The sequence below is a fragment of the Stegodyphus dumicola genome, chromosome 4 (genome assembly GCF_044657685.1).
Source record: "Stegodyphus dumicola isolate Sdum_Otavi_A_Nest chromosome 4, ASM4465768v1".
In the NCBI taxonomy this organism is placed as follows: Eukaryota; Metazoa; Arthropoda; class Arachnida; order Araneae; family Eresidae; genus Stegodyphus; species Stegodyphus dumicola.
This window is the reverse complement of record NC_140771.1, coordinates 12,648,046-12,669,581: the sequence shown is the minus strand read 5'-3', so window position 1 is coordinate 12,669,581 and position 21,536 is coordinate 12,648,046. Positions and strand designations below refer to the sequence as shown.

At 32.2% G+C, this 21,536-nt stretch overlaps 1 protein-coding gene across 1 annotated transcript in view; it reads right to left on the bottom strand.

The window, feature by feature from the left end:
• LOC118201994 (uncharacterized) overlaps window positions 1-21,536 on the bottom strand; it is a 173,095-nt gene that overhangs the window by 16,052 nt on the left and 135,507 nt on the right. Inside the window, exons 6-9 of the mRNA XM_035374147.2 lie at window positions 18,417-18,591; window positions 9,755-9,876; window positions 3,769-3,866; window positions 1,014-1,244 (exon numbers count right to left, since the gene is read on the bottom strand). Of these exons, the coding sequence (XP_035230038.1) occupies window positions 1,014-1,244; window positions 3,769-3,866; window positions 9,755-9,876; window positions 18,417-18,591 (626 nt within the window). The remainder of the gene's footprint in view (window positions 1-1,013; window positions 1,245-3,768; window positions 3,867-9,754; window positions 9,877-18,416; window positions 18,592-21,536) is intronic.

The following is a 21,536-nucleotide window of genomic DNA, read 5'->3' as shown; positions in this document are numbered from 1 at the left end:
TGCTTAAAAGGTTGTTACCGAGAAATGAGAAAAAGAGTTGAATATTCCCCAATTAAAAAAAAAAGACGTTGTCATTACTGATGAATTTGGGCTGTTCTACAGAGTGATGCTAAATCAAGTGTTAAAATTCAAAGACTAAAGACGCAGTGGCGAAAATTGGTAAAACTGTGAATCATAATTCTTGAGCGTACCGGCATGAATGACACTAAACTTTGGGGGATCACAGAATCTCTAAGTGAAAATGTCCCCGAAATTAAAAAAAAGGAAAATTCTTCATGTTTCTTATGCAGATAATCGTAAAGCATAGATCTCATTGGAGCTGCATAAAAAAGAGCTATAGAAATAGAACAAACTTTCAACAACTGCATTCACACATAGATATTGAAATCTTAGAATGAATTGAAATTTTTTCTTGCACTGAATGCAACTTCGATCCTCAAACAAAGCATAATCAGGAGCTTGGAATTTCATTGCAGAAAATATTCATTTACTTTAATAGAAAAAGCTGTGAGGTTACACATTTAAGATCAACTTACGGTAAAGGAAACAAACTGGAAAACCTACATCGTAAACAATTTTTTTCGCTGCTCAAACAGCTACCATAAACTGATCTCTCTCTCTTAGTTTGTTTAAAATATTCTTAACATTCTTCAGAAGCTGAGGTTGAAAATATCCTATTTCTTTACCATTCAAAGAAGATGAAGGACATTAAGATGGAAATTGTATTGAAAGATCATAAACAATGAATCAGATTAAGATTATTTACAAGTGACATGGCGACTATTAACTATACACTTGTCATATTTTTGGATGTTTTTATTAAGTGTTCTCTTAAAGTCATTGAGTTCTTTAAGCTCTCGGGAGGGTTCTCAGTCAAACAAGATCTTGAATTATTAGGCTGCTATTAAATTTTGATATACAGTAATGATACATTCAGATATTTAAGTTTATAGCTGACAGTTTAGATATTATTCCTAACAAGTATTTGATGTTGCCTGTGACCTGTTCCTTACCTGCTCATCGTTTCGAAACAGAACCATGTGTAAATAAATGTAGGTCGTATGCCCGCAGAGAAGAGGCTGTGAGGACCGAAAACGTCATAAATTTTGAGGAGGCACAGAAATACGCCTAGGAATGAAGTAACTACTAATTGGCGTAGCTGCTTTTCCAAGCGACTTCGGTACTGACGTTTCATCTTTCGGGGATCAGATTTGAACTCTTCGATGGAACGAGGAGATAGATGGCTGTCAAAAATGAGTTGAAAACGATAAATGACACACGAATCAAGATATTTAAATGATATTAATTACTGCATTTGTCTTTTATATTATTATAAAAATGACATTTTTATGAAGCAATTTTTTAACCTATAGAATTTGTGCTGAGGAATGATCGGTTAATTAGTCATTATTGCTGCAGTTTCTACTTTCTCCTACGTATAAGGAACAGATAAACGAAAACAAATCTGTAGCCATGTGCAGAAAAGTAATAAACTTACCTTTCTATTATCTCTACTACTAGTTTTGCCTGCCTGTCGGTTTTTTTTTTTTTTTTTTTCCAGCAGCAGACAGATCCCAGCTTCCTAAATATCTCTGGACAGATTCTGTAAAGAAGCGTATTATCTTCCGCGTTTTATTATTTTATGAAACTTTTATGTTCCGTAAGTGTTCTTCGATGGGTCAAATATATGATTACTGCAGTGAGACAGGTTCGTAATAAGGTATTGTTAAGAATTTTCGGTACTTTTCCGTTTTTGCCGGCTCAAGCGATAAAGTCGTCAATAATGGTACAACCGATGCCAAACGGAATGTTCTCGCTGGTAACCTTTTACGCCTCATTTTCAAAACAAGTCGCAGCTTTTTCTTATCAGATTGATTGTTTCTTTCAATACTAGCATATAATTACATAGAATTTTTATCAAATAGTTCAGTTTTATGTCTAAGGCCATTTTCGGTAATTAAGTTTATTAAGATGCAATCACAGAGCTTACCCGAATCCGAAAATATAGAAAAGGTAAAGTCAAGGGTTAAATTCATCAATTCTAATGAGAATGCATTAGCGAAGTAAAGCACTGCAGTTTTACATAATTTCTGAGTAAGCTATTCGTACGAATTGAAATATTTCTTGCATTTAACTTGTGTTCCAAATAAAGATTTAACTTGAAAATGTAGATAATTGCTGAGAGCATTAGATTTTTGTGGAGTAGTTTAACTGAGATGAGATCGCTTGGGGTCACGTGATATGAACCGGCGAATCAGGAGGTTGAACCATGAAAGCATAGTAAATTTTTAAATTAATGTCTTTTTACAAATTTATTTACTTTATTTATTGGCTTTTTATAAAATTTTAAGCGATATTAAAATGTTTATGCCTTCAAAAAAAAAAAAAAAAAAAAAAAAAAAAAAAAAAAAAAAGAATTCTTAGAACTAACATTTTTTTAATATTTTTTATGTGTATACTGTATGTTGTCGCCAATAAAGTCTGCTTGCCGAGATTTGAGCCGGCGAAACGGAAAAGTACCGAATTTTCTTACACTTAGCCGCTTTGTGCTGCATGGTATTGGATAATGAGGTCTCAGTAAGTAATTTATAACTAGATATATCCAGCAAAAGGATGATACATCGACGAAATTAAGATTTTCTAGGATAGTAAGTATCGATCAATAAATATTACGCCATATTGCAGCAGCAGTTATCTAAGAAAATATTCACAGTAATCGAAGAAATTTTTTCTCTCTCTCGTATGCTTCCAATGCATGCTCTCTACAAGGTTTAGTGTTGTGGTTGAAGAAAATAAATCATTGTAATAATAAGCATAAAAAATGAGGAATTTGCTTTTCGCAACCTCTTCAAGTGTTTCAAGTGTACCTTCAGATTTTCAGTCTTCTGTTTAGTTGTCAAATTCCGCCATAACAAATGGGCTCATACTTTGTTGAGCTTTTTATGCAGTATATTGCGAATGCTATCATGGCTAATGGAACATGAACAACACGTTCATTCTCCTTTTACTCGTCAGTCTAGCAAGCACCAATTTGTTTACGCTCTGAAATGGTTCCAGAATGGCAGCTACATGCGCATGATCTCTAATATGGATGGTTCTTTTCATTTTCCATACCCTTTCGATATCATGTTATTCATTAAGTGATATTAATTTTGGACAACGCATAATATTCATTGAAAACATCTTTCATGAACCTTTCGATTACCACCGAAGGACAACTTTAACTTTCAAAAATGGGTAATACCATTTGTTCCTTTGTCGCTGCAAATATTTTGGTATGCAAAACGAGGCGCAATTCATCTGCGAGGTTTCTAACCTATTTGCAGACCATTGAAAATCTGATCTCCTAGATTTAGCGATCTAGAGAAGGATTCCACTTTCCAAGAGAATAGAATCCTTATCTGTGCGTGCTCAAAGATTACACGATTTGATGGCTCAGATCTCGTTTTCATTTAATTATTTCTTAAATAACACTTAATCTCGATTTTTCGAATCATGCAGAATCGAAATTATATTATCTTGTAGACTGACATATTTAATCTCGTATGCAACCATTCGCAATTCTTTTTTTGCTCAAATCGGTGAAATTTATAACTGTTTTCAGGTAATGAGAAACCAGTTAATGGAAAAAAAAATTTTGTGCTGTCTTAAAGGTTTTCTAATTCCTAACTTATGGTTTCAAGAAAATTGTAATTAAGTTAAGAGGTGTCATGGTTTCATTACACAAGTGTAAGTAGAAAAAACATGGTAGATTATCTTACTACTTACTGCAGTGCTTGTCGAGTAGTTGTTGCCTGAAACGTGGGTATGGTAGTTGGAATCGGAATTTGTTTGCCAGTATCATCTTCAATCGAACATCGTCCAGCCTGTCAAATATAATCAATAATGCGTAATTTTATGTAAAAACAAATTGACGAATGATATCAAATCCTAAAATAAACTAGTACCTGTCAGCAGTTGTTCAACTGTATACCTGAAAATGGACGAAACTAAGTAAAAAGAAATCAATGAAAACTGAAGCCCTTTCTTTATATTTAAATCTTTAATTAAGTGACTTAGATTTTTTAACCAGTGAGTTGTTTTAAAAACTCATCTGACTGATTCAATAGAAGCAAACATTACAATTATTTATAAATATATAATCGATATATAGAAGAATCAACAAAGCAAAGAATATCACATATTACACTAGCAGGAAGAATTAAAGAACAATCTCAAAAGTAAGTATAATATTAAGCAATGGACAAAATATATTGAAAATTTGTACGTCAGTAATAAAACGTCAATGTTAGCAAATAATACTACACTACAATATGGAAATTAGTGCACTTGTACTCCTTGAGCTATTGAAAAAAAAAAAAAAAAAAAAAAGGTTAACAGCTTTTTGGTTGTAATGAGACAGACAAATGTCAATTTCATAAATTGCAACGAAATTTGATACCGCGATCGGATGAATATTCCGGTGCTGTGGATGAAAGGCTTCACGGAGGACTTCTTTAAGCGAGAAGTCTAGGTAATGAAAAATTATCTTCCACCACACATTTTAGTTAGGCGTCTTTGTAAATTCGTTTAGAAATTTTCGGAGTTCCCCTGGGGATTTGAACTCCAGTCGCTTTGATGCTAACCGGACGTACAACCAATAAACCATGAACGCACGTGGCGAAAAAGGAAATATTTTCTGGGTTTTCTTTTGAAAGTTTATAGATGTGTTAAAATCTTTCAGGATTAATTATGTTAATCTACTCATTAATCCGGACAGTAACATCTAAAGGCAGAGTATCTGATTAAGAAGATTAATCAGAGTATCCTGATTAAGAAGAAATCAACTGGATGGCATAGCTCTCATATCTGTGACTGAAAATATATAAGGGGAAAATCAGATGTCGACTTATATAATTTTATCCTCAACCTAATACTATGAAAGAGATATAGACCGTAATACAAAGTGAACATAATTATACTCCCGAATAATCTAATCTAAAGCGTAAAAAAATTGATGCGAAGCTAGTATTTCGATCATTTACTCTATTTAGATACTGAAACTCTTATTTTCTTCTATTGTAATTGATGTCTTATGTTATTTCACCTAAAAATAAATAATTTCGAAAGGTAAGTATAAATATATTTTGAAGATATGTATTAGGTATGGCAAGATAAAAGTCTTGAGAAACTCAATTTTTTTTTTTAATTTTAAAAATAAAATGAACTATATTTATTTCTTGTATTGTTCCTTTAATCTTTTTCGCCAGTGTGGTTAAAACGCTATAGAGATCATTTTACAAAATTGTTTTTAAATTGTAAGTTTACTTGTTCATAGTTTATAATAGGCAATAGAACTCCGGCTATGTGGACTTAAATGGATTCTCGGCCATTCCGGATTCGAAGTTTTACAGTAAAACAAACACGAATTTACTGTAATGCAAATGAAGTTATTTTATTTTTTCTTGCTTCTTTTTTTTTATATTGATCAACATTATGGAGTGGAAAAAACGCAATAGGTTTACAATCATGATTTTGATTAAGTAATTTTATAACTAAAATATGCTATAAAACCAAGCGAAAGCTATGCGTTTTTCTTTTGTAAAATCGACATACCTCGCAGCTATAAACAGTTTCGAGCCACATGCGTTCTACTTAAACAGGTATTTCAGAATGCACTACAGTAACAAGTCAGCGCGAAAGTTCCAGGAGTGTACCTACGCAGCATTTTTGATGAATTTTCAGAGAAAGCATTTACAAGGGAGTCAGGTTTTCAAGCTGAGAGACCAAAAGCTCATCAACCGTCTAACGAGAAGAAATAATTGTCTTCTGATAGCGAATAGCGTTCGCAACCAAAAGTATAATCTTTCTATTTTTCCCCATTATACCATACTCAAGATATATGACAAATTTGTGCTTTGCGAGAAAGTAAATTTATTTATTTATTTTGTAACGATTATGTTAATTTTATTAACAGTTAAATTTTGAGTTAAACTTCCTTTCCTATCGCTTCTTAATTTCAACTTACCACTTCCGGCCAAAATGTAGTTTTATAATCACATTTGAATTCAAATTAAGGAAGAGCGGTATTTAACCACGAAGTTCTACTGTCTTAGTGAGAGAGAATCAGAAATTCTGGCTAGCACGCGTTCGCCTTTTTAGGCTACTCTCTCTTAAGCTATTGTTACGCTCGGGCGTACTTTAGATCCTTAATATCTTCGCAGCCAATTAGCGTCAAGGGGCCAACTCCGTTAGAATTTGATAGCTTCGACTATATCCTTTTAGTTAAGATTAGTTAAGTTTTAATTCTTAGTTTCCTTAGCTGAAGCCCGAGTGTCGGCTTTATTGCACAACTCCAAGTCGAAGTTCTGTTAAACTTTAGTTGAAATAATAAAGGGTTATTTTCACACTTGTTGTTTTCTATCTCACTCAAGCGATTATTCGCTTACTAGTTCTTAAAATTCTTGACATTCAACTGTAACTTAAGGTACACAGTGGAGAGTCTTAGAATTTTTTTGAAATATGCAAGAGATATAATATAATGCGAATGTGTAGCTAATATGGTTTAAGAGCTTCAGTAATAGAAAAAATACTAAATAAACATTAAATTAAAAAAATCTGAAAGGTTTTTAACGGCTGCTTAAAAGGGGTTTGTAAGGTTTTTTATGCTCTCGCTGACTTTGCAGCCTAGCAGCTTGATGTTAAACTCACTTCTACTAACCCCCTTTTTTTGTCTTTTGAGCCTTATGAAGCATTATTATCTTCGCACTTGACCATCTACAATTCAACAGCAAAATTTAAAAAATTTTAAAAGCAGCATAGCGGTATACATTTAGAATTACCGATGAAAGTGTCGGCAAACACTTTTTATCTCGTTCATCGTATCAATGTTCAGTTTTCTCTAAGATGGCTTTATAAAATATTTTTTTTCGTCTTTTTATTATTAACATTTTATGTGTTTACTTTATTTATCAAACATCACATTCTTCGCGCTTAAGCCAAAGAATGTCTATGCTAATACATATTCTTTGCTTAAGCACATAAAATTCAACACCAAAATTGCAAAATATTAAAAACAGCATATCTTTAGAATTTTCCATAGACAGTCTAGCGCGCGGGAGATAAAAATGTTCTATTTCGTACAGTGTTGCCACAGCTCGCTCTGAAATCGTTGAGCTTGTTAATCCAAAATTGGTTAAAGTTTTACAAAATATGAAATAGATAATAATAGAAATTCGAAATGCAAAATTTCGGCTTCCAGGTGCCCATGTTTAGATGGAGGACTACGTTATTCAGAATTTGATGGCTCTATGTACCGTTGCTTTTTCTCAATGCGAGAAACATACATATATTCATGCAGATTCTTCATTGTTTAAGCAAAGTAGAAGACAGGGCGGTAATTGGGACAGGCAGCAATTTGAAAAGTGATACGCAGTTTTTAGTGATTCGACGCAAAATACTGTTTCAAGTCTCATATCCAAGTCGGGACGAAAGTCTCTTTTGGGCTAAAAATAACTGCATATTTCATATTTTTCACTGAACAATTAAAAGAAACAAAACTTTTGAAAGGAAAGATTAGCAAAAGGAGAAACACACTCAATAGTTCGACTATTCTCCTCAAACGAGGTGACATCATCACCTAGATAAAAGTTTTCGTTTTATCGCTGGTATATAGATGCAATATATTCTAGTGCTGCGTAATCAGGTCATTTATCATCCCTAAATCATCCATGCTTCTTTAAAAGCTTTGTATGTTTTTTCATCATTGTGTTCCTAGCTGGAAACGCTTGGATAATCCCATCTCTCCTTGAGACGGTGGAATGAAAAGTAGGACGCGCGAATAAATCTTGCATCAATGCGTGCTTAAAAGCTCATCTGAATAAACTAGATGAAAATATGAACAAATTAAGATTCTGTAGAAACTCCGTGATTTTGAATACTCGCAGTCTCCTGTACCTTTACGCAAGTTCATTTTCGATCTTCCTGAAGTCGGAATCGGAAACTTTGCGAATATAAATTACAATTATGAGAAATCGTATTTTTACGCAAATTATCGACATTTTAATTATTATAGTAGATACACCAAGTAAGAGATCAAAAGGAAAATCAATGTTTTATTAATTCTATCAAAGAGCAGACGTTGAATTTAATACTGGAAAGATTTCCTGTCCGCATATTAAAAAAATTGCCAAGCTTTACGATGAATTCATAAACTAAGACACTGCTAATTAAGGCATTCTTTTTTTTTTTATCTTAGGTATTTTTTATCATTAAGAATCCTCCTAACTTAAAGTCAGAATATAATACGCTTGTTGAGCCAGAAATATAGTGAAAAGCTTATCGACGTATTAAAAAAATTTGCTGAGTTTTACCATAAAAAAGGGCACTATTGATTAAGGCATTCTTTTTATAATCTTAGGCTTTTTTTATTATTAAGAATCCTCCTAACTTAAAGTCAGAATATGATAAGCTTGTTAAGCCAGAAATATAGTGAAAAGTCTATTGACGTATTAAAAAATTTGCTGAGTATTACTAAAAAAAGGTACTATTAATTAAGGCATTCTTTTTTTAATCTTCGGACTTTTTTATTATTAAGAATCCTCCTAACTTAAAGTCAGAATATAATACGCTTGTTGAGCCAGAAATATAGTGAAAAGGCTATCGACGTATTAAAAAAATTTCCTGAGTTTTATCAAAAAAAGGCGCTGTTAATTAAGGCATTCTTTTTTTAATCTTAAACGTTTTTTCAGAATATGATAAGCTTGCTAAGTCAGAAATATAATGAGGAATCAGGAAACTGCTGGAAACTTTTTCTGTTGACGTATTGAAAACATTTGCTAAGCTTTACGATGGATTCATAAAAAAGGCACTATTTAATTAAAGCATTTTTTTTTTTTTTTTTTTTTTTTTTTATCTTAGGCAATTTATCATTAAGAATCTTGATAATTTAAAGTCACCCTCTGATACGCTTACTAAGTCAGAAATACAATGAGAAGTTAGTAAAATGCTGCAAAGTTTTCTTATCGACGTATTAAAAAAATCTGCTAAGCTTTACGATAGATTCATAAAAAAGACACTATTAATTAAGGCAGTTTTTTTAGTCCAAAGGCGCTTTGCTCCTGAGGGACTATTGTTTCCGTTTTGCGATTTTGCATCGAATCACTCTGAATGACCGTTTCACTTTTCAAACTGTTGCCACCAAATATTATAGCCCTGTATTATATTTAAAGAAATTAAATAATGAAGAATCTGCATAAATGTACTTTCTCGCATTGTGATAAAACAACGGTACCTAGAGTCATCCAGTTTTGAATGACGTAATCCTGCTGCGAATATGGGCATCTGGAAGCCCAAATTTGAAATTTGGAATTTGTTTTATTACTTATTTCATATTTTGTGAAACTTTAATGAATTTTTGATTAACAAACTCAAGGATTTTGATTTAAGCAATCGCAACCTTGTACAGAAAAACATTTTTATCTCCAGCGCGGGAGACTGCTATTGGAAATTCTAAAGATATACTGTTTTAAAATATTTTATGATATTGTGTTGAATTAAATTTTATATCGTTTAAGTGCTAAGAACGTGATATGTAGTAAATAAAGGTAACACACAAAACGTTAAAAAAAGTTCCTTTGGACGTAATTTAAAATCTGAAGCATTTCAGATTTAATTTTTATTTATTTATTTTTTAATTTTAGGTTATTTTTTTATCACTGAAAATTTTGCTAATCAGAAATATAAGAAGTCAAAAACATATCATAAATCTGCTTACAATGAGAGGCTTTATAACTGCTGGATCCTCGTTGTGAGCCACAGGCTTGCTTTTAATGGCAGTCGAGCTCCGCCGGTCGGGAGATGTCGGTATAATGCAGCGTAAGGGTAAAGCCTCAGAACCTGCAAAGGAACACTTTTTATATTTAAGCATTTCCGCATATAGCATTTCAGAGCAAAACGAAAAGATATTGTCAAAAAGAGACAGGGAAGGAAACACGTGATCTCTTATTTAACACGTGATGTATCTCAGATAAACTGAATACCCGAAAACCGATTTCGAATTTTTGAAATACTTTAAGAATGTCTACTTTTAGACTACATAAAATGCGTTAAAAAATAGGTAAACATTTTTAACTTATTGTTTATCCACCAGATGGTGGCACATGTTAAAATATACCTTCTATGTAAGTGCGATTGCATGCCAGCAAAGAAGTTCAATCACCTTCGTGCGCTGCCGCTTCAGTAATCTAAATATTTTATTTGAGATGCTGTTATTATTTTTATAGTGTCTCCAGTTATTATGCTGTGCCACCGTTGGATTAATTATTTTCCAAAGTTTAAGCTGAATATTAACGTTTTATAATTAATGAATTATTTCTTTATTTGTATGATTAGCTATTTTGTATGGTTAGTATTTATAATAAAGAAAGAAAATCTATAACGGTTTTAATGATTCCAACTGATGTAACTTAACAGTTATGGACAGTAATTAATAATAGCGAACAATCCGCATTCGTTGCTTTTAAATCGCTTAATTTTTAAAAATTAATAACAGAATAAATTAGAAAGATAGCTTATGCTTTGTTGAACGACGACACATTGCCACATGGAATATAAAAACATTTTTATTCAGGCAATCAACACATTTCTTTAACTCGCCAAGTTTGCTGATGAAATTCGAAAGACGAATATATTGCATTTTATCGAATGGCAACACATTTCTTTTACATCTGTGAGTTTTCTGATTAAATTTGAAACATAAATATCTTAATCCCTGCACAGTGGGAGCACAAAGTTTTAAATCGCTGAGTTTTTAATCAAATGTTCAATAAGTTGCTAGAAAATACGAAATAAACAAAAATCAAATTCGAAATTAAAAATTCGGGCTTCATTATGCAGATTTTCCGGCGTAGGACTATATATGCGTTCAAAATTTGGCGGTTCTACGTACCGCTGTTCCGCAGTTTTTCATTTCTATATTTTTGATTATTAGTTGCACTCATTAAAATCATTATCTTTTTTTTTTTTTTTTTTTTTTTTTTTTAATAGCTATTTTAAACGGCTAGTTATTTCATAATAGAGATAGGACAAATTACAATCGACCATAGTGGTGCATTCCGTTGCCTCTGCAGTACGTTGTGTATTACATATACCGGGTGTCCTGAAATAGACTGACGGTTTTCAAAAATTTATAACAGGAAAACAACTCTTGCAGCAAATTCATGTGACAGGGCATAAATTTAGCTTTTCACAGTTCTTGGTTTTAGTTCAAAAGATTTTCGATAGATGGCGTTACAAATAGTAAATAAGTAATTAAAAAAATCTGATGTGTACACCACATGACTTCCTTGTACGGAATATTAAATTATACGGATTTTTTCTTGCATTTTATTTAAACTTATTAGATTGAATTAAACCTACTTCTCCGACAGCGCATAAACCACAATAGAATAAATGCATTCTTTAAGATTCCCTTTGTTTACCATAGCGACACTCTAGCGCTAGGTTTACTTAACAGTATTATATTTCGTTCATATTATAACTCTGAATGCACAAAATTTATATCATTTAAAGAATTATCTAATCGTTGCCACATGTTCTCTTCAAATACTATAATAAAGCTAGAACTATGTATAAAAGAAATTAAGCAAACAAAACAAAAAAGAAACAGATTTTCGCAGACGATTGAGTATTTCTCATTCAATTAATTCAGTTCTCACTTCGCGACAAGGAAAAAGTACATAAAAATTCAAAATATCTGTATTAAAAATTACGAAGTAAATCTTAAACGCTTATTTCCTCGAAAAAATTCAAGAAAGATTAAGCATGATTTAATTGGCAATAATAAATGAATGCGTTATCTTTGTTGTTGCGAAGCTAAGTTTCTCCAAATTGGCAACAAATCCACTAGTCTCCTGTTTGAAATGTAAACATCAATGGCCGCCATCAAATTAGGCTTAGCGGCACTTAAACAATTTTAAAATTGTTGATAATTCTAAAAATATATATACAGATTTACTAAAGGCATAAAACCCTTAACCGAAAGATAAAAACAACATAATTCAATCATTTTTAAAGCAAAAAATGTACAATTTACAAACATATAAGAGTAAAGAAACTGAGATCACTGAGCCGGGTAACAGAGTGGATATATTTATAAATATACTTATATACGTTTGACGCGGCCGATTGAAACCAAAATACGAAGTGCACATCTACATGTTATAGCAGTCTTATATACAAAATTTCAACGTTCTGAGGCTACTCGTTTTTGAGTTATGCGAGATACGTAGGTACGCACGCACCTACGATTTAGGGAACTAAGAACCCTCATGGATGTGTTTATCCTTGAGGGTTCTTAGTTCCCTAAATTCTCCAAATTTGCTTACTGACTAATCCATTGAGATGGAAATTTACTTTATCTGAAAATGACATACAATTCACATCAGTGCAGCCACCACCAATCATTTCCAGCACTTCATTTGCAAACATGTTCCTTTTCTCTACAGATAACGGTCTGAAACAATTGTTGTGTTTGAATTTTGTATGGGAAACAAGTCCAAGAACTTATGTGCTCCCATTTTCCTCAACTGACACTCGGTTGCAGTTTTCAGATTGATTTTCTAGGGGAAACGTGCAATTGTTTCCTCTACGACCATCCGCAATACTACCTGTTCGTTTGAATTTCTCGTACAGTGTTTTATTATACAAATTGCTAATGGTACGGACCATTAGCAACTTGGAATTTGCACTGAAAGTTTCTTTTTCTTGCTATAATACTCTCCCCAAAATAGTGGAATTACAATACAAGGAAAATCCTTTTCTCCCACATATTATGTTATTTTCAGTACTACAGAACCTGCTGTTCACCTCTATACTGCTAGTCCAGTCACAGATAACACTCCTTTTAAATCAAAACATCAACCCATCCGAAAAATCAAATTTCTTCGGATGCATATTTTGATGATTTGCATACATCGAAACTGGAAGGGATTTGCAGTGTCATCTGTCGAAAAATTGTTTAACTAAAATCAGGAACTCTGGGAGGGAACATTTATGTCATACGAATTTGCTGCAAGAATTTTTTTTTTTTTACCTTGTAAGGATCCTAAGTTTTACTAACGTTTATTTTATTTTAAAACTGTACTATCACTTCTTATTTTCTACTTCCGGCCAGAATTAAATGCTTTAACTTGTTTATGCAAATTGTCTTGCTAACGCCCAAGTATTTAAGTTGTGGCTTTTTGCCAAGAGTGAGGGAGAGAGAAGGAGTTTTATGAAGTAAGCAGCTTGCCACTGCAGTTTTACGAGTTTTCACTCGGTTGCTGGTTGCCTTTAAGGCCAGAAGTTTAGCCCTCTTAATATCTGCAAACGTATTGTAGTTTCAGCAGCTCGGCGTGCTACATATGTACCCTTTTTAAATAAAGGCCAGTCTTAGTGCTAGGCATTTGTATACTAGTTCAAAGTTAGCTTTTAGTTAGAGTTTTAGTTAGTAGTTTTATATTCTTACGTTCAGACCACATGTGGTTGGTCTCTGTATTCCGAAGTTCGGAAGTGCCTGAAAAGTATTGAAAATAAAGGGTTTCGTATACCCTTCCTGCTTGTGTCGTCTGTTATACACAAATCTTGAACACAGCTTGAGTAAGCTCCCTGTTCTTATTCAGGGCATACCATGTTTCCAAAGCAAATCAAGAGAAACACAAGTCCTGACAACCTTCACCATAATCATCTTATAAACTTATGAAAAATTATACAAATGCATTTAATTAATTGGTACTTTTCCGTTTTGCCGGCGCAAACGATAAAGTCACCAATAATGGTACAACTGATGCCAAACAGAATATCTTCGCTGGTAACCTTTTACGCTTCATTTTCAAAACAAGTCGCGACCATTTCTTATCAGATTGATTGTTTCTTTCAATACTTGTATACAATTAGATAGAATTTTTACTAGATAGTTCAATTTTATGCCCTAAGGCCATTCGCGGTGATTAAGTCAATTAGGATGCAGTCACACCGCTCACCCGAAGGCGAAAACATAGAAAAGGCAAAAGTAAGGGTTAAATTCATCAATTCTAATGAGACTGCACTAGCGAAGTAATGCACTGCGGTTTTACATAATTTCTGAGTAAGCTATTCGTACGAATTGAAATAATTCTTTCATTTAAACTTGTATTCCAAATTAAGATTTAACTAGAAATTTATGTAGATAATTTCAGAGAATTATATTTTTGTAGCGTATTTTACGTGAGATGAGATCACTTTGGGTCACGGGATACGAACCCGCGAATCAAGATATTGAACCATGAAAGCTTAGTAAATTCTTAAATTAATATCTTTTTACAAATTTATTGTCTTTATTTATTGGCTTTTTACAAAATTTTAAATCATATTAATATATTTATGCCTTCTAAATAAAAAATTCTCAGAACTAAAATTTTTTATGTGTATACTGTATGCTGTCGCCAACAAAGTCTGCTTGGCAAGATTTGCGCCGGCGAAACGGAAAAGTACCAATTAATTTAAGGTATCCGATCTCATTCGGGTACCATTTTTTTAAAATCGTTTTTATTTTAACTATAAACACATTAATTTGAAGATAAGCATATTAATGAGGGAAAACGGCTTAAAACTTAATGCCAAGTAATTTTAATTTTGAAAAATAATGAAAAAAGGATAATTTTTGCTTAAATTTTGCCTTTACGGCAACAACCACGGTGAACAATGTATATATAAATATGTAGTTTTTTTAATTTGTATTTATGTTTACACTTTTTTGTATGAAATGAAGCAAAATAATTAAGAAATATTGATATATTCTTGAGATATGTCAAAATGTATAGTATTTACTATATAGTTTTCCATTATTGCATCCAAAATCTAAAAATAAAAAGTAACAATTCAACTTCTAATTAATATTTCTAAAATCTTCCGCTTCAGAGCATGCGTCAGATTATATGAAACATATATAGAAAGTATCATTTAATTTTATCCATAAAATTTTGAGTTATGGCTGTTACCATTGGCAATATTTACAGAAAAAACATTTTTCAGAAAACAAGTTTAATGTTTTTATAAAACAATTTCTTAGTGAAAGAAGCATCCTTGATAATTAAAATTCCTCTGCTTTGTAACTGACACCTTGTTTTCTTTTCTTCACACACTTTGCACTTTTCCTTTCGAACAAAGCGTAATTTTTTCTTTGAGTTTTTGTAAAACTTCTGGAATGCCACCAAAAGTCATGATTTTGCACTTTATCAAGTTTTCTAATTACCTGCTCAGTGTAAAATTCAGGGCACCTTGAAAATGCTTCAAGCAAACCTATAAATCCATCATTAAATAACATTAAATAACACAACACTTACATATGCTCCAAACATTAATATTCGCAAGTTTATGAATGTTTTTTTCGGAACAATTTGCAATAAACTTTCCTTGATATTTTGAGTTTTGCCATGTAGACACTTTTTAATAACTCTTGTTTATGTAGTCAACTCCATATATGTAGGTTTAATTAAATTCAAAATATATATTGATATACCAGAGGTTTTTGCCTGATTTTTTTTTCTGATTTTTACCTGATTTCTGCAATCGCACATTCATAGTTGCACCAACTCATTGATTGAGGAGGGCATTGGCTTCGAAGAAGAGCTACAATGGAACAAGCAGTTAGTACAACCTGCTGCATCTCAATTAAGTTTCCAACATTACATCTAATTGCAATTCCTAATTCTGCAGTTAATCAATAAAAGAATCAGTCAGTTTACCTTTTCCTTTCAATTCAGGAGCGGAGTTTTTTACTTTTCATAGTCTACTACCAACTCTTTTCTGTATATGTCCAATGCATTACAGTTTCTTGACCGAATCTTCACCATATATATCTTTCACAATTAAAAAACCCTTAGAATCCCCATTCTCATAATACTCCGTGTACATCAGCTTTCGTAATGTAATAGATCATTCAAAAAGCGGATAAGCATCAACTGCTTCCATACCCGAAGCTGCTTCTTTATAATTTGCAGAACAATTATGTTACGCTTTACATATGTCGTGCTGAGGATTGTATTCCAGTCTGTTTATTTTGTTGCAAATGATGCAAAAACGTGACGTAGCTTTCAAATCAAGCACTTTGTCAACGCTAATCGACAAAGCTGCAACACATCCATTCAACGTCGAATACCCTCTGCGCCAAACTAAATACGAAATTAAAAGAAAAAACGATCGCCAGATTCTTAAAATGCATTACGAAATATCTAAACTTAGTACGAAGGTTTATAATTTACAAAATCTTGATGATAAATAAGGTTTCTAAATAAGCATATTTATTTAAACGCTCACTTCCGGCCCAGAATTATGGAACTTCCGGTTTATTCCGTTACAGAAAAATGCTTATAACTTCAGTTCTAATTAACCTATCAACAAACAAAAACTTCTGTTTGATAGCTAAAGATGTATTCTTTAAGATCATGTAATAAAGTAAAAATCGAAATTTTGACCAAAACCTTTGTACGAGGTCGGATAATTTAATATGTGATATAAATCTTATTCAATAATCTAAAGATAAAGAGTTGATTAATTTTTATTTGTACTTGTCAAAAAAATAAACTCAGCTGCGAGTTTTTGAAATTTTGAATAATTAAATAAGAATAATAGTTTTGTTTGGGAAAACATTTATATGTGAACAGACCGAAGAGCGTCTGCAGCCCGTCGTGTAAAATCTTCAGTAATTTCTGTCCAGGGTTACAAACTTTATCAGAATCGAAACGCCATTAAGGTGTAGTAAGAAATAAAGAGGTTTATAACTATTTATATCTGAACATATGTATTTTTATTTATGTACCGAAGAAAAATTTAATAAATAAGGGAAATAAACTAGATTGTTAATATTTATTCCCAAATTTCGTCCCACTTGGTGAATTTTATCTGAAAACTTAGAGAATTTTTCATAATTTATTTATTTTTAGTTTGAATTAAAGTAAATTATGTAATGATTAAATAAACACGTTAGAATTATTTGAAAGAAATGTCAATCAAAGAATTAATTATATAGCTATCTAGTATATACATGAATAACAAAATGTTACCAACATCTTTTGCAGGTACCAAACTTTACACTTCGCATAGAAAATAAATAGAGTTTTTCTCCTTTATGATCTTTAGTAAGCGAAACTGAAAATTAAAATTAATTTGTATATTTTTTATTTAGTTAGTAAAATTTTAATTCTGTAAAAGAAAAAAAAAAAAAATTCTCGCCTGTCAGTTGTTTTCAGATCATGCATACGGACCGCCTGCGATGTGAGTTTAATGTATGAGGCCAAGTATTGAAGAACTTATAGCGAGGATTCGAATACCGATTTGAACTTCTGGAAAGCTAGAAAATGGCCACACGCTGAAATTTACTAACGCAGTATTTTTTATGAAAAGAAATTAATTACTGATGTTACAATTTACAAAAAGACATTATTAGTCCAAAGCGGCTTTGTCCCTGAGGGAGTATTGTTTTCGTTTTGCGATTTTACCTTGAATCACTATAAATGTCCGTTTCACTTTTCAAACTGTTGCCGCCAAATGTTAGAGTTCTGCATTATATTTGAAGAAATTAAATAATGAAAAATCTGCATAAATGTAGGTATATTTCTCGCACTGGGATGAAACAACGGTACATAGAGCCATCGCATTTTGAATGACGTAATCCTACTGCGAATATGAGCATGTGGAAGCCCAAATTTGAAATTTGGAAATGGTTATATTATCGATTTAAATATTGTAAAACTTTAACGAATTTTTGATTGACAAACTCAAGGATTTCAAAGCGAGCCATGGCAACGTCGTACAGAAAAAACATTTTTATTTTCCAGGACGCAAGACTGTGTATCGGAAATTCTAAAGATAGGCTCAATTTAAAATTATTTTGCGATATTGCTCTTGAACTGAATTTTATGATTAAGTCCAAAGAACATGATATTTATTAAATAAAGGTAATACACAAAATGTTAAGATAACAACCCTTTGGACGTAATTTAAAATCTGAAACCTTTCAGATATTTTTTTATTAATATTATTATTATTTGTTTTATTGTGATAGTTTTTACTGAATTATTTTGTTATAATCACGGAAAGTCCTTTGTTAAAGTGTATATTACTGAGAAAAATCAGACACTTTTTTTCCATTCATTGTGTACGTTTTGCCTTTTGTGGAGGAGATTGTCTTTCAGAATAGCTGTTCAATTTCGATGTATAAATACGTTCTCAAAAATACTGCTTAATTTCAGAGGTGGTCTCCGAAAGAGGATTCATCGCATTCCGGTTGAATTGTATGGTATATACTTATTTGAAATGGTACTAGGAACTTCCTTTAATTTATTTTTCAGAATTCATTCCCACGGATGCACACGCATATGCATGCACAGTACTTAAAGATGGGACATGAGAAGTCTTACGTTGTAGATCAGGATGGACAGAAAGGGATCCTTCACTTGCATAACTAAATGTCTGGTCGTTGACGTCTGTGATTCGAATTCTAGGTTGGTTTTGAGACTTCTCATGCTGCTCTTGCGGCTGCTCAGTGAACATACCTAGAGGCATAATGCTGTTGATCTCGTAGCCAGGGTCCACCTGTTAAATATAATTATTAACTTTTACATATTTTCAATAGAAAACATTAGATTATTTGCAATGTTCATCATGCAAAATATAGAGGAAATGCGGCAGATTCAATTCAAATTCTGTTCTAATAAAATCGAAATAGAGACCATTTCCGTTTTGCTTGTCTATTTACCCTTTCTTTACTTGGATATCTTTTCTTCACTTCGAACTGCAAGTGGAACAGCAGCATAAAATTTCCAATGAAAGCATTAAGCAAGACTTTTTTTCAGGAATTCATAAAACGACGCTTAATATAATATATGATGGTATTTACTTTCATAATGTCTTATATTAAAGAAATATTATTTTATTTTCTGAAAAATTTCACTGCTAAGTTCACTTCTTTCTGTAAATCTTTTGTGGCATACTGAGACCAAACGTTAAACTTCCGAATTCAAAATGTTCATGCCATACATATTTACAACACATTTGATTATGCAAATTAATTTAGTCTTAAAATAATAATAAAAAAAATAAAATTTGTTTGGGATTAATTTTTAGGAATATTATATATTTATTCATGGTTTTAGATACTTAATTTACATATGCTTTCAGAATTGAAATGATATTGTAAATTAGTTCGCCTCAATAATTAATCATTTATTTGTATGCAATTAAAATTTCATAATTGAAAATTAAAATTTTAATTAACTTTAAATTTGTTTTATACGTATACAGAATATTTGTTAAATTCAAATTTCATTCCTTACAGCAATGGCGCTAGAGAATTATTTAAATTTAATTTAACTTTACTATTAATTTTAATAATATATTAATATATACATAATAATTTATAATACAATAAATATAATAGTACCTTGGTATACGTCCGCTTTAAAATAAGTCCAACTTGATATACGTTCTCTTGGAAAGCGAAAACTTTTGCATGATATGCGACACGAGTTCTCCTTTTTTAATCCCTTCCGCGATTATATTAGAGCTAATTTTGCACAAAAGCGCGATAGTAAATGTACGGGTTCAAAAGGTTAAGTTACTGAACATTCGTAGTTCGGCCCGGGGTTCAAATTCCGGCGAATAGGCTGGTTCCATGGGCGTTATAGTGGTTTTCCCAAAGCGTAATGTGTATAGGAGCCAGATTCCCTTAGAAAGTCCTCCATGAAAGCATCCCTCCCCTTATACAGAGAGCCCTTAAGTGCTTTGCCATAATAAAATAAATCAAGTCGGACCAAGTAAATGTACAGAAACTTCTAATGCCAGATCTGTACTCAGTCAAATTTGGCGTTGTTTGAGTTAGCTTCGGTGCTCCTGTATGTTACTTTGCGACTGTATAACTCTAGTACGTGTGTACGGGTACGTAACAATAGAGTTACGTAATGGTCTGAATGCACACAGAATCGATAAAATCCTGATGAAATTTATTTCCTCAAAAACGCCTCACAACTCTGAAACTTTTTACGCAAAAGTACTCGTTTAGCTCTTTTCAGTATGACAGAGTACAATTAGTAGGTACCACTATAAATTAGTAATAATGTCTATATAATACAGTGCAAAGAGCCTCAAATGTCTTAAGCTCGCACAGTGATCTCTCAATACTCTGACCTAAACTGAAAATTGATGCTCTCTCCCGACGTTCCCCCCCCCCCCGTCCTCCGAGAAATACTTTCCAGAACCTTCGATTTCTCGAAATTGCTAAAAAGGCATACGTAGTTACAATTATATAGGGTTGGATATAGTTACAGTTACATAAAGATCGTATCAAAATGTCGCGAAATGGTCGCCGAGCTTGGCGGCAAAATTTAGTCGCCAGAACCATCGCCAGCTTGGCACTCTCGCCATTTACTTCAATGTTAAATCGACTTACCGCTGTAACCCTATTTTTCTGTCGAAGCTTTGCACCTGAGGCCTTTCATGTTAAATTATGAAAAAAATAGTAGATTTTACATGTCATTTCATTAAAATTATTTACATGTATAAGCAATCAATAAAACTTTTAACAAAAAAAAAAAAAAAAAAAGTGGGAGGCATTTTACAAAATAATGTAAATCTGCTTGGAGGAATTTTGGCCAGAAGCAGTAACTGAATTTGACACTGAGACGCATCTATAGTTGATGATATTATCTATCTGGCTAGAGCTAGGGCTTTGGATTTGAGTGATTGTTATGAGGAGAAGGGACACAAAGAGGAGCTGACCAATGAGGATCCGCAGGAGCTTCAGAAGGAGAAAACACAAGAATAAAATGGGTTCACTTTGCTCAGGCTGAAATGAAGAGAAGGTTGAAGAAACCTCTACTTCTTTAATCAATAAAATCTTTGTTAATTGGATGGATGATAAAATCATTGTAGAGATTTACCACATCAACAAATCTCAAACAAACCATTCGAAATGACCAAAGAATGTCACATTTTCGAAACATCCTGAGGAAAAGACAGAAGCAAAGTTCTTTGGACAGGTTTTCAGTAAAAGTCATGGAAGGTCAAGTAAGGAGCTGACAGAAGAAAAGGGACAGACAAGAAAAAATTTGGTAAATTTTCATTTATGCACAGTATATATTTCATCCACTGCATATGCATTTTAGTATTAAACAGAGTTATAATAATAGCAATAGGTTTCTTTGTATAAGAATGGATTAATAATTTTCTCTTTATTTCTAATTGAAAAAGCTCGTTTGGTATACGTACAGACTGGTATTAAGTTCAAAGATCTGAAACGGATTAACGACGTATAAATCCCCCAAAATCGAGGTTTTCAGGAGCCAACATTTTGATAATAATTTTTATAAGATTAGGATTAATAGCTAAAAATCTGATATGGACACACATGACTTCCTTGTATCACCTATTAAATTATACACACTTTTTGTTGCATTTCATTTAAAGTTATTTCCTCGAATAATTTAACTTAATTATTCGATCCCTCAAGGCAAGTTGAAAATGACATCAAAAATTGCAAATTT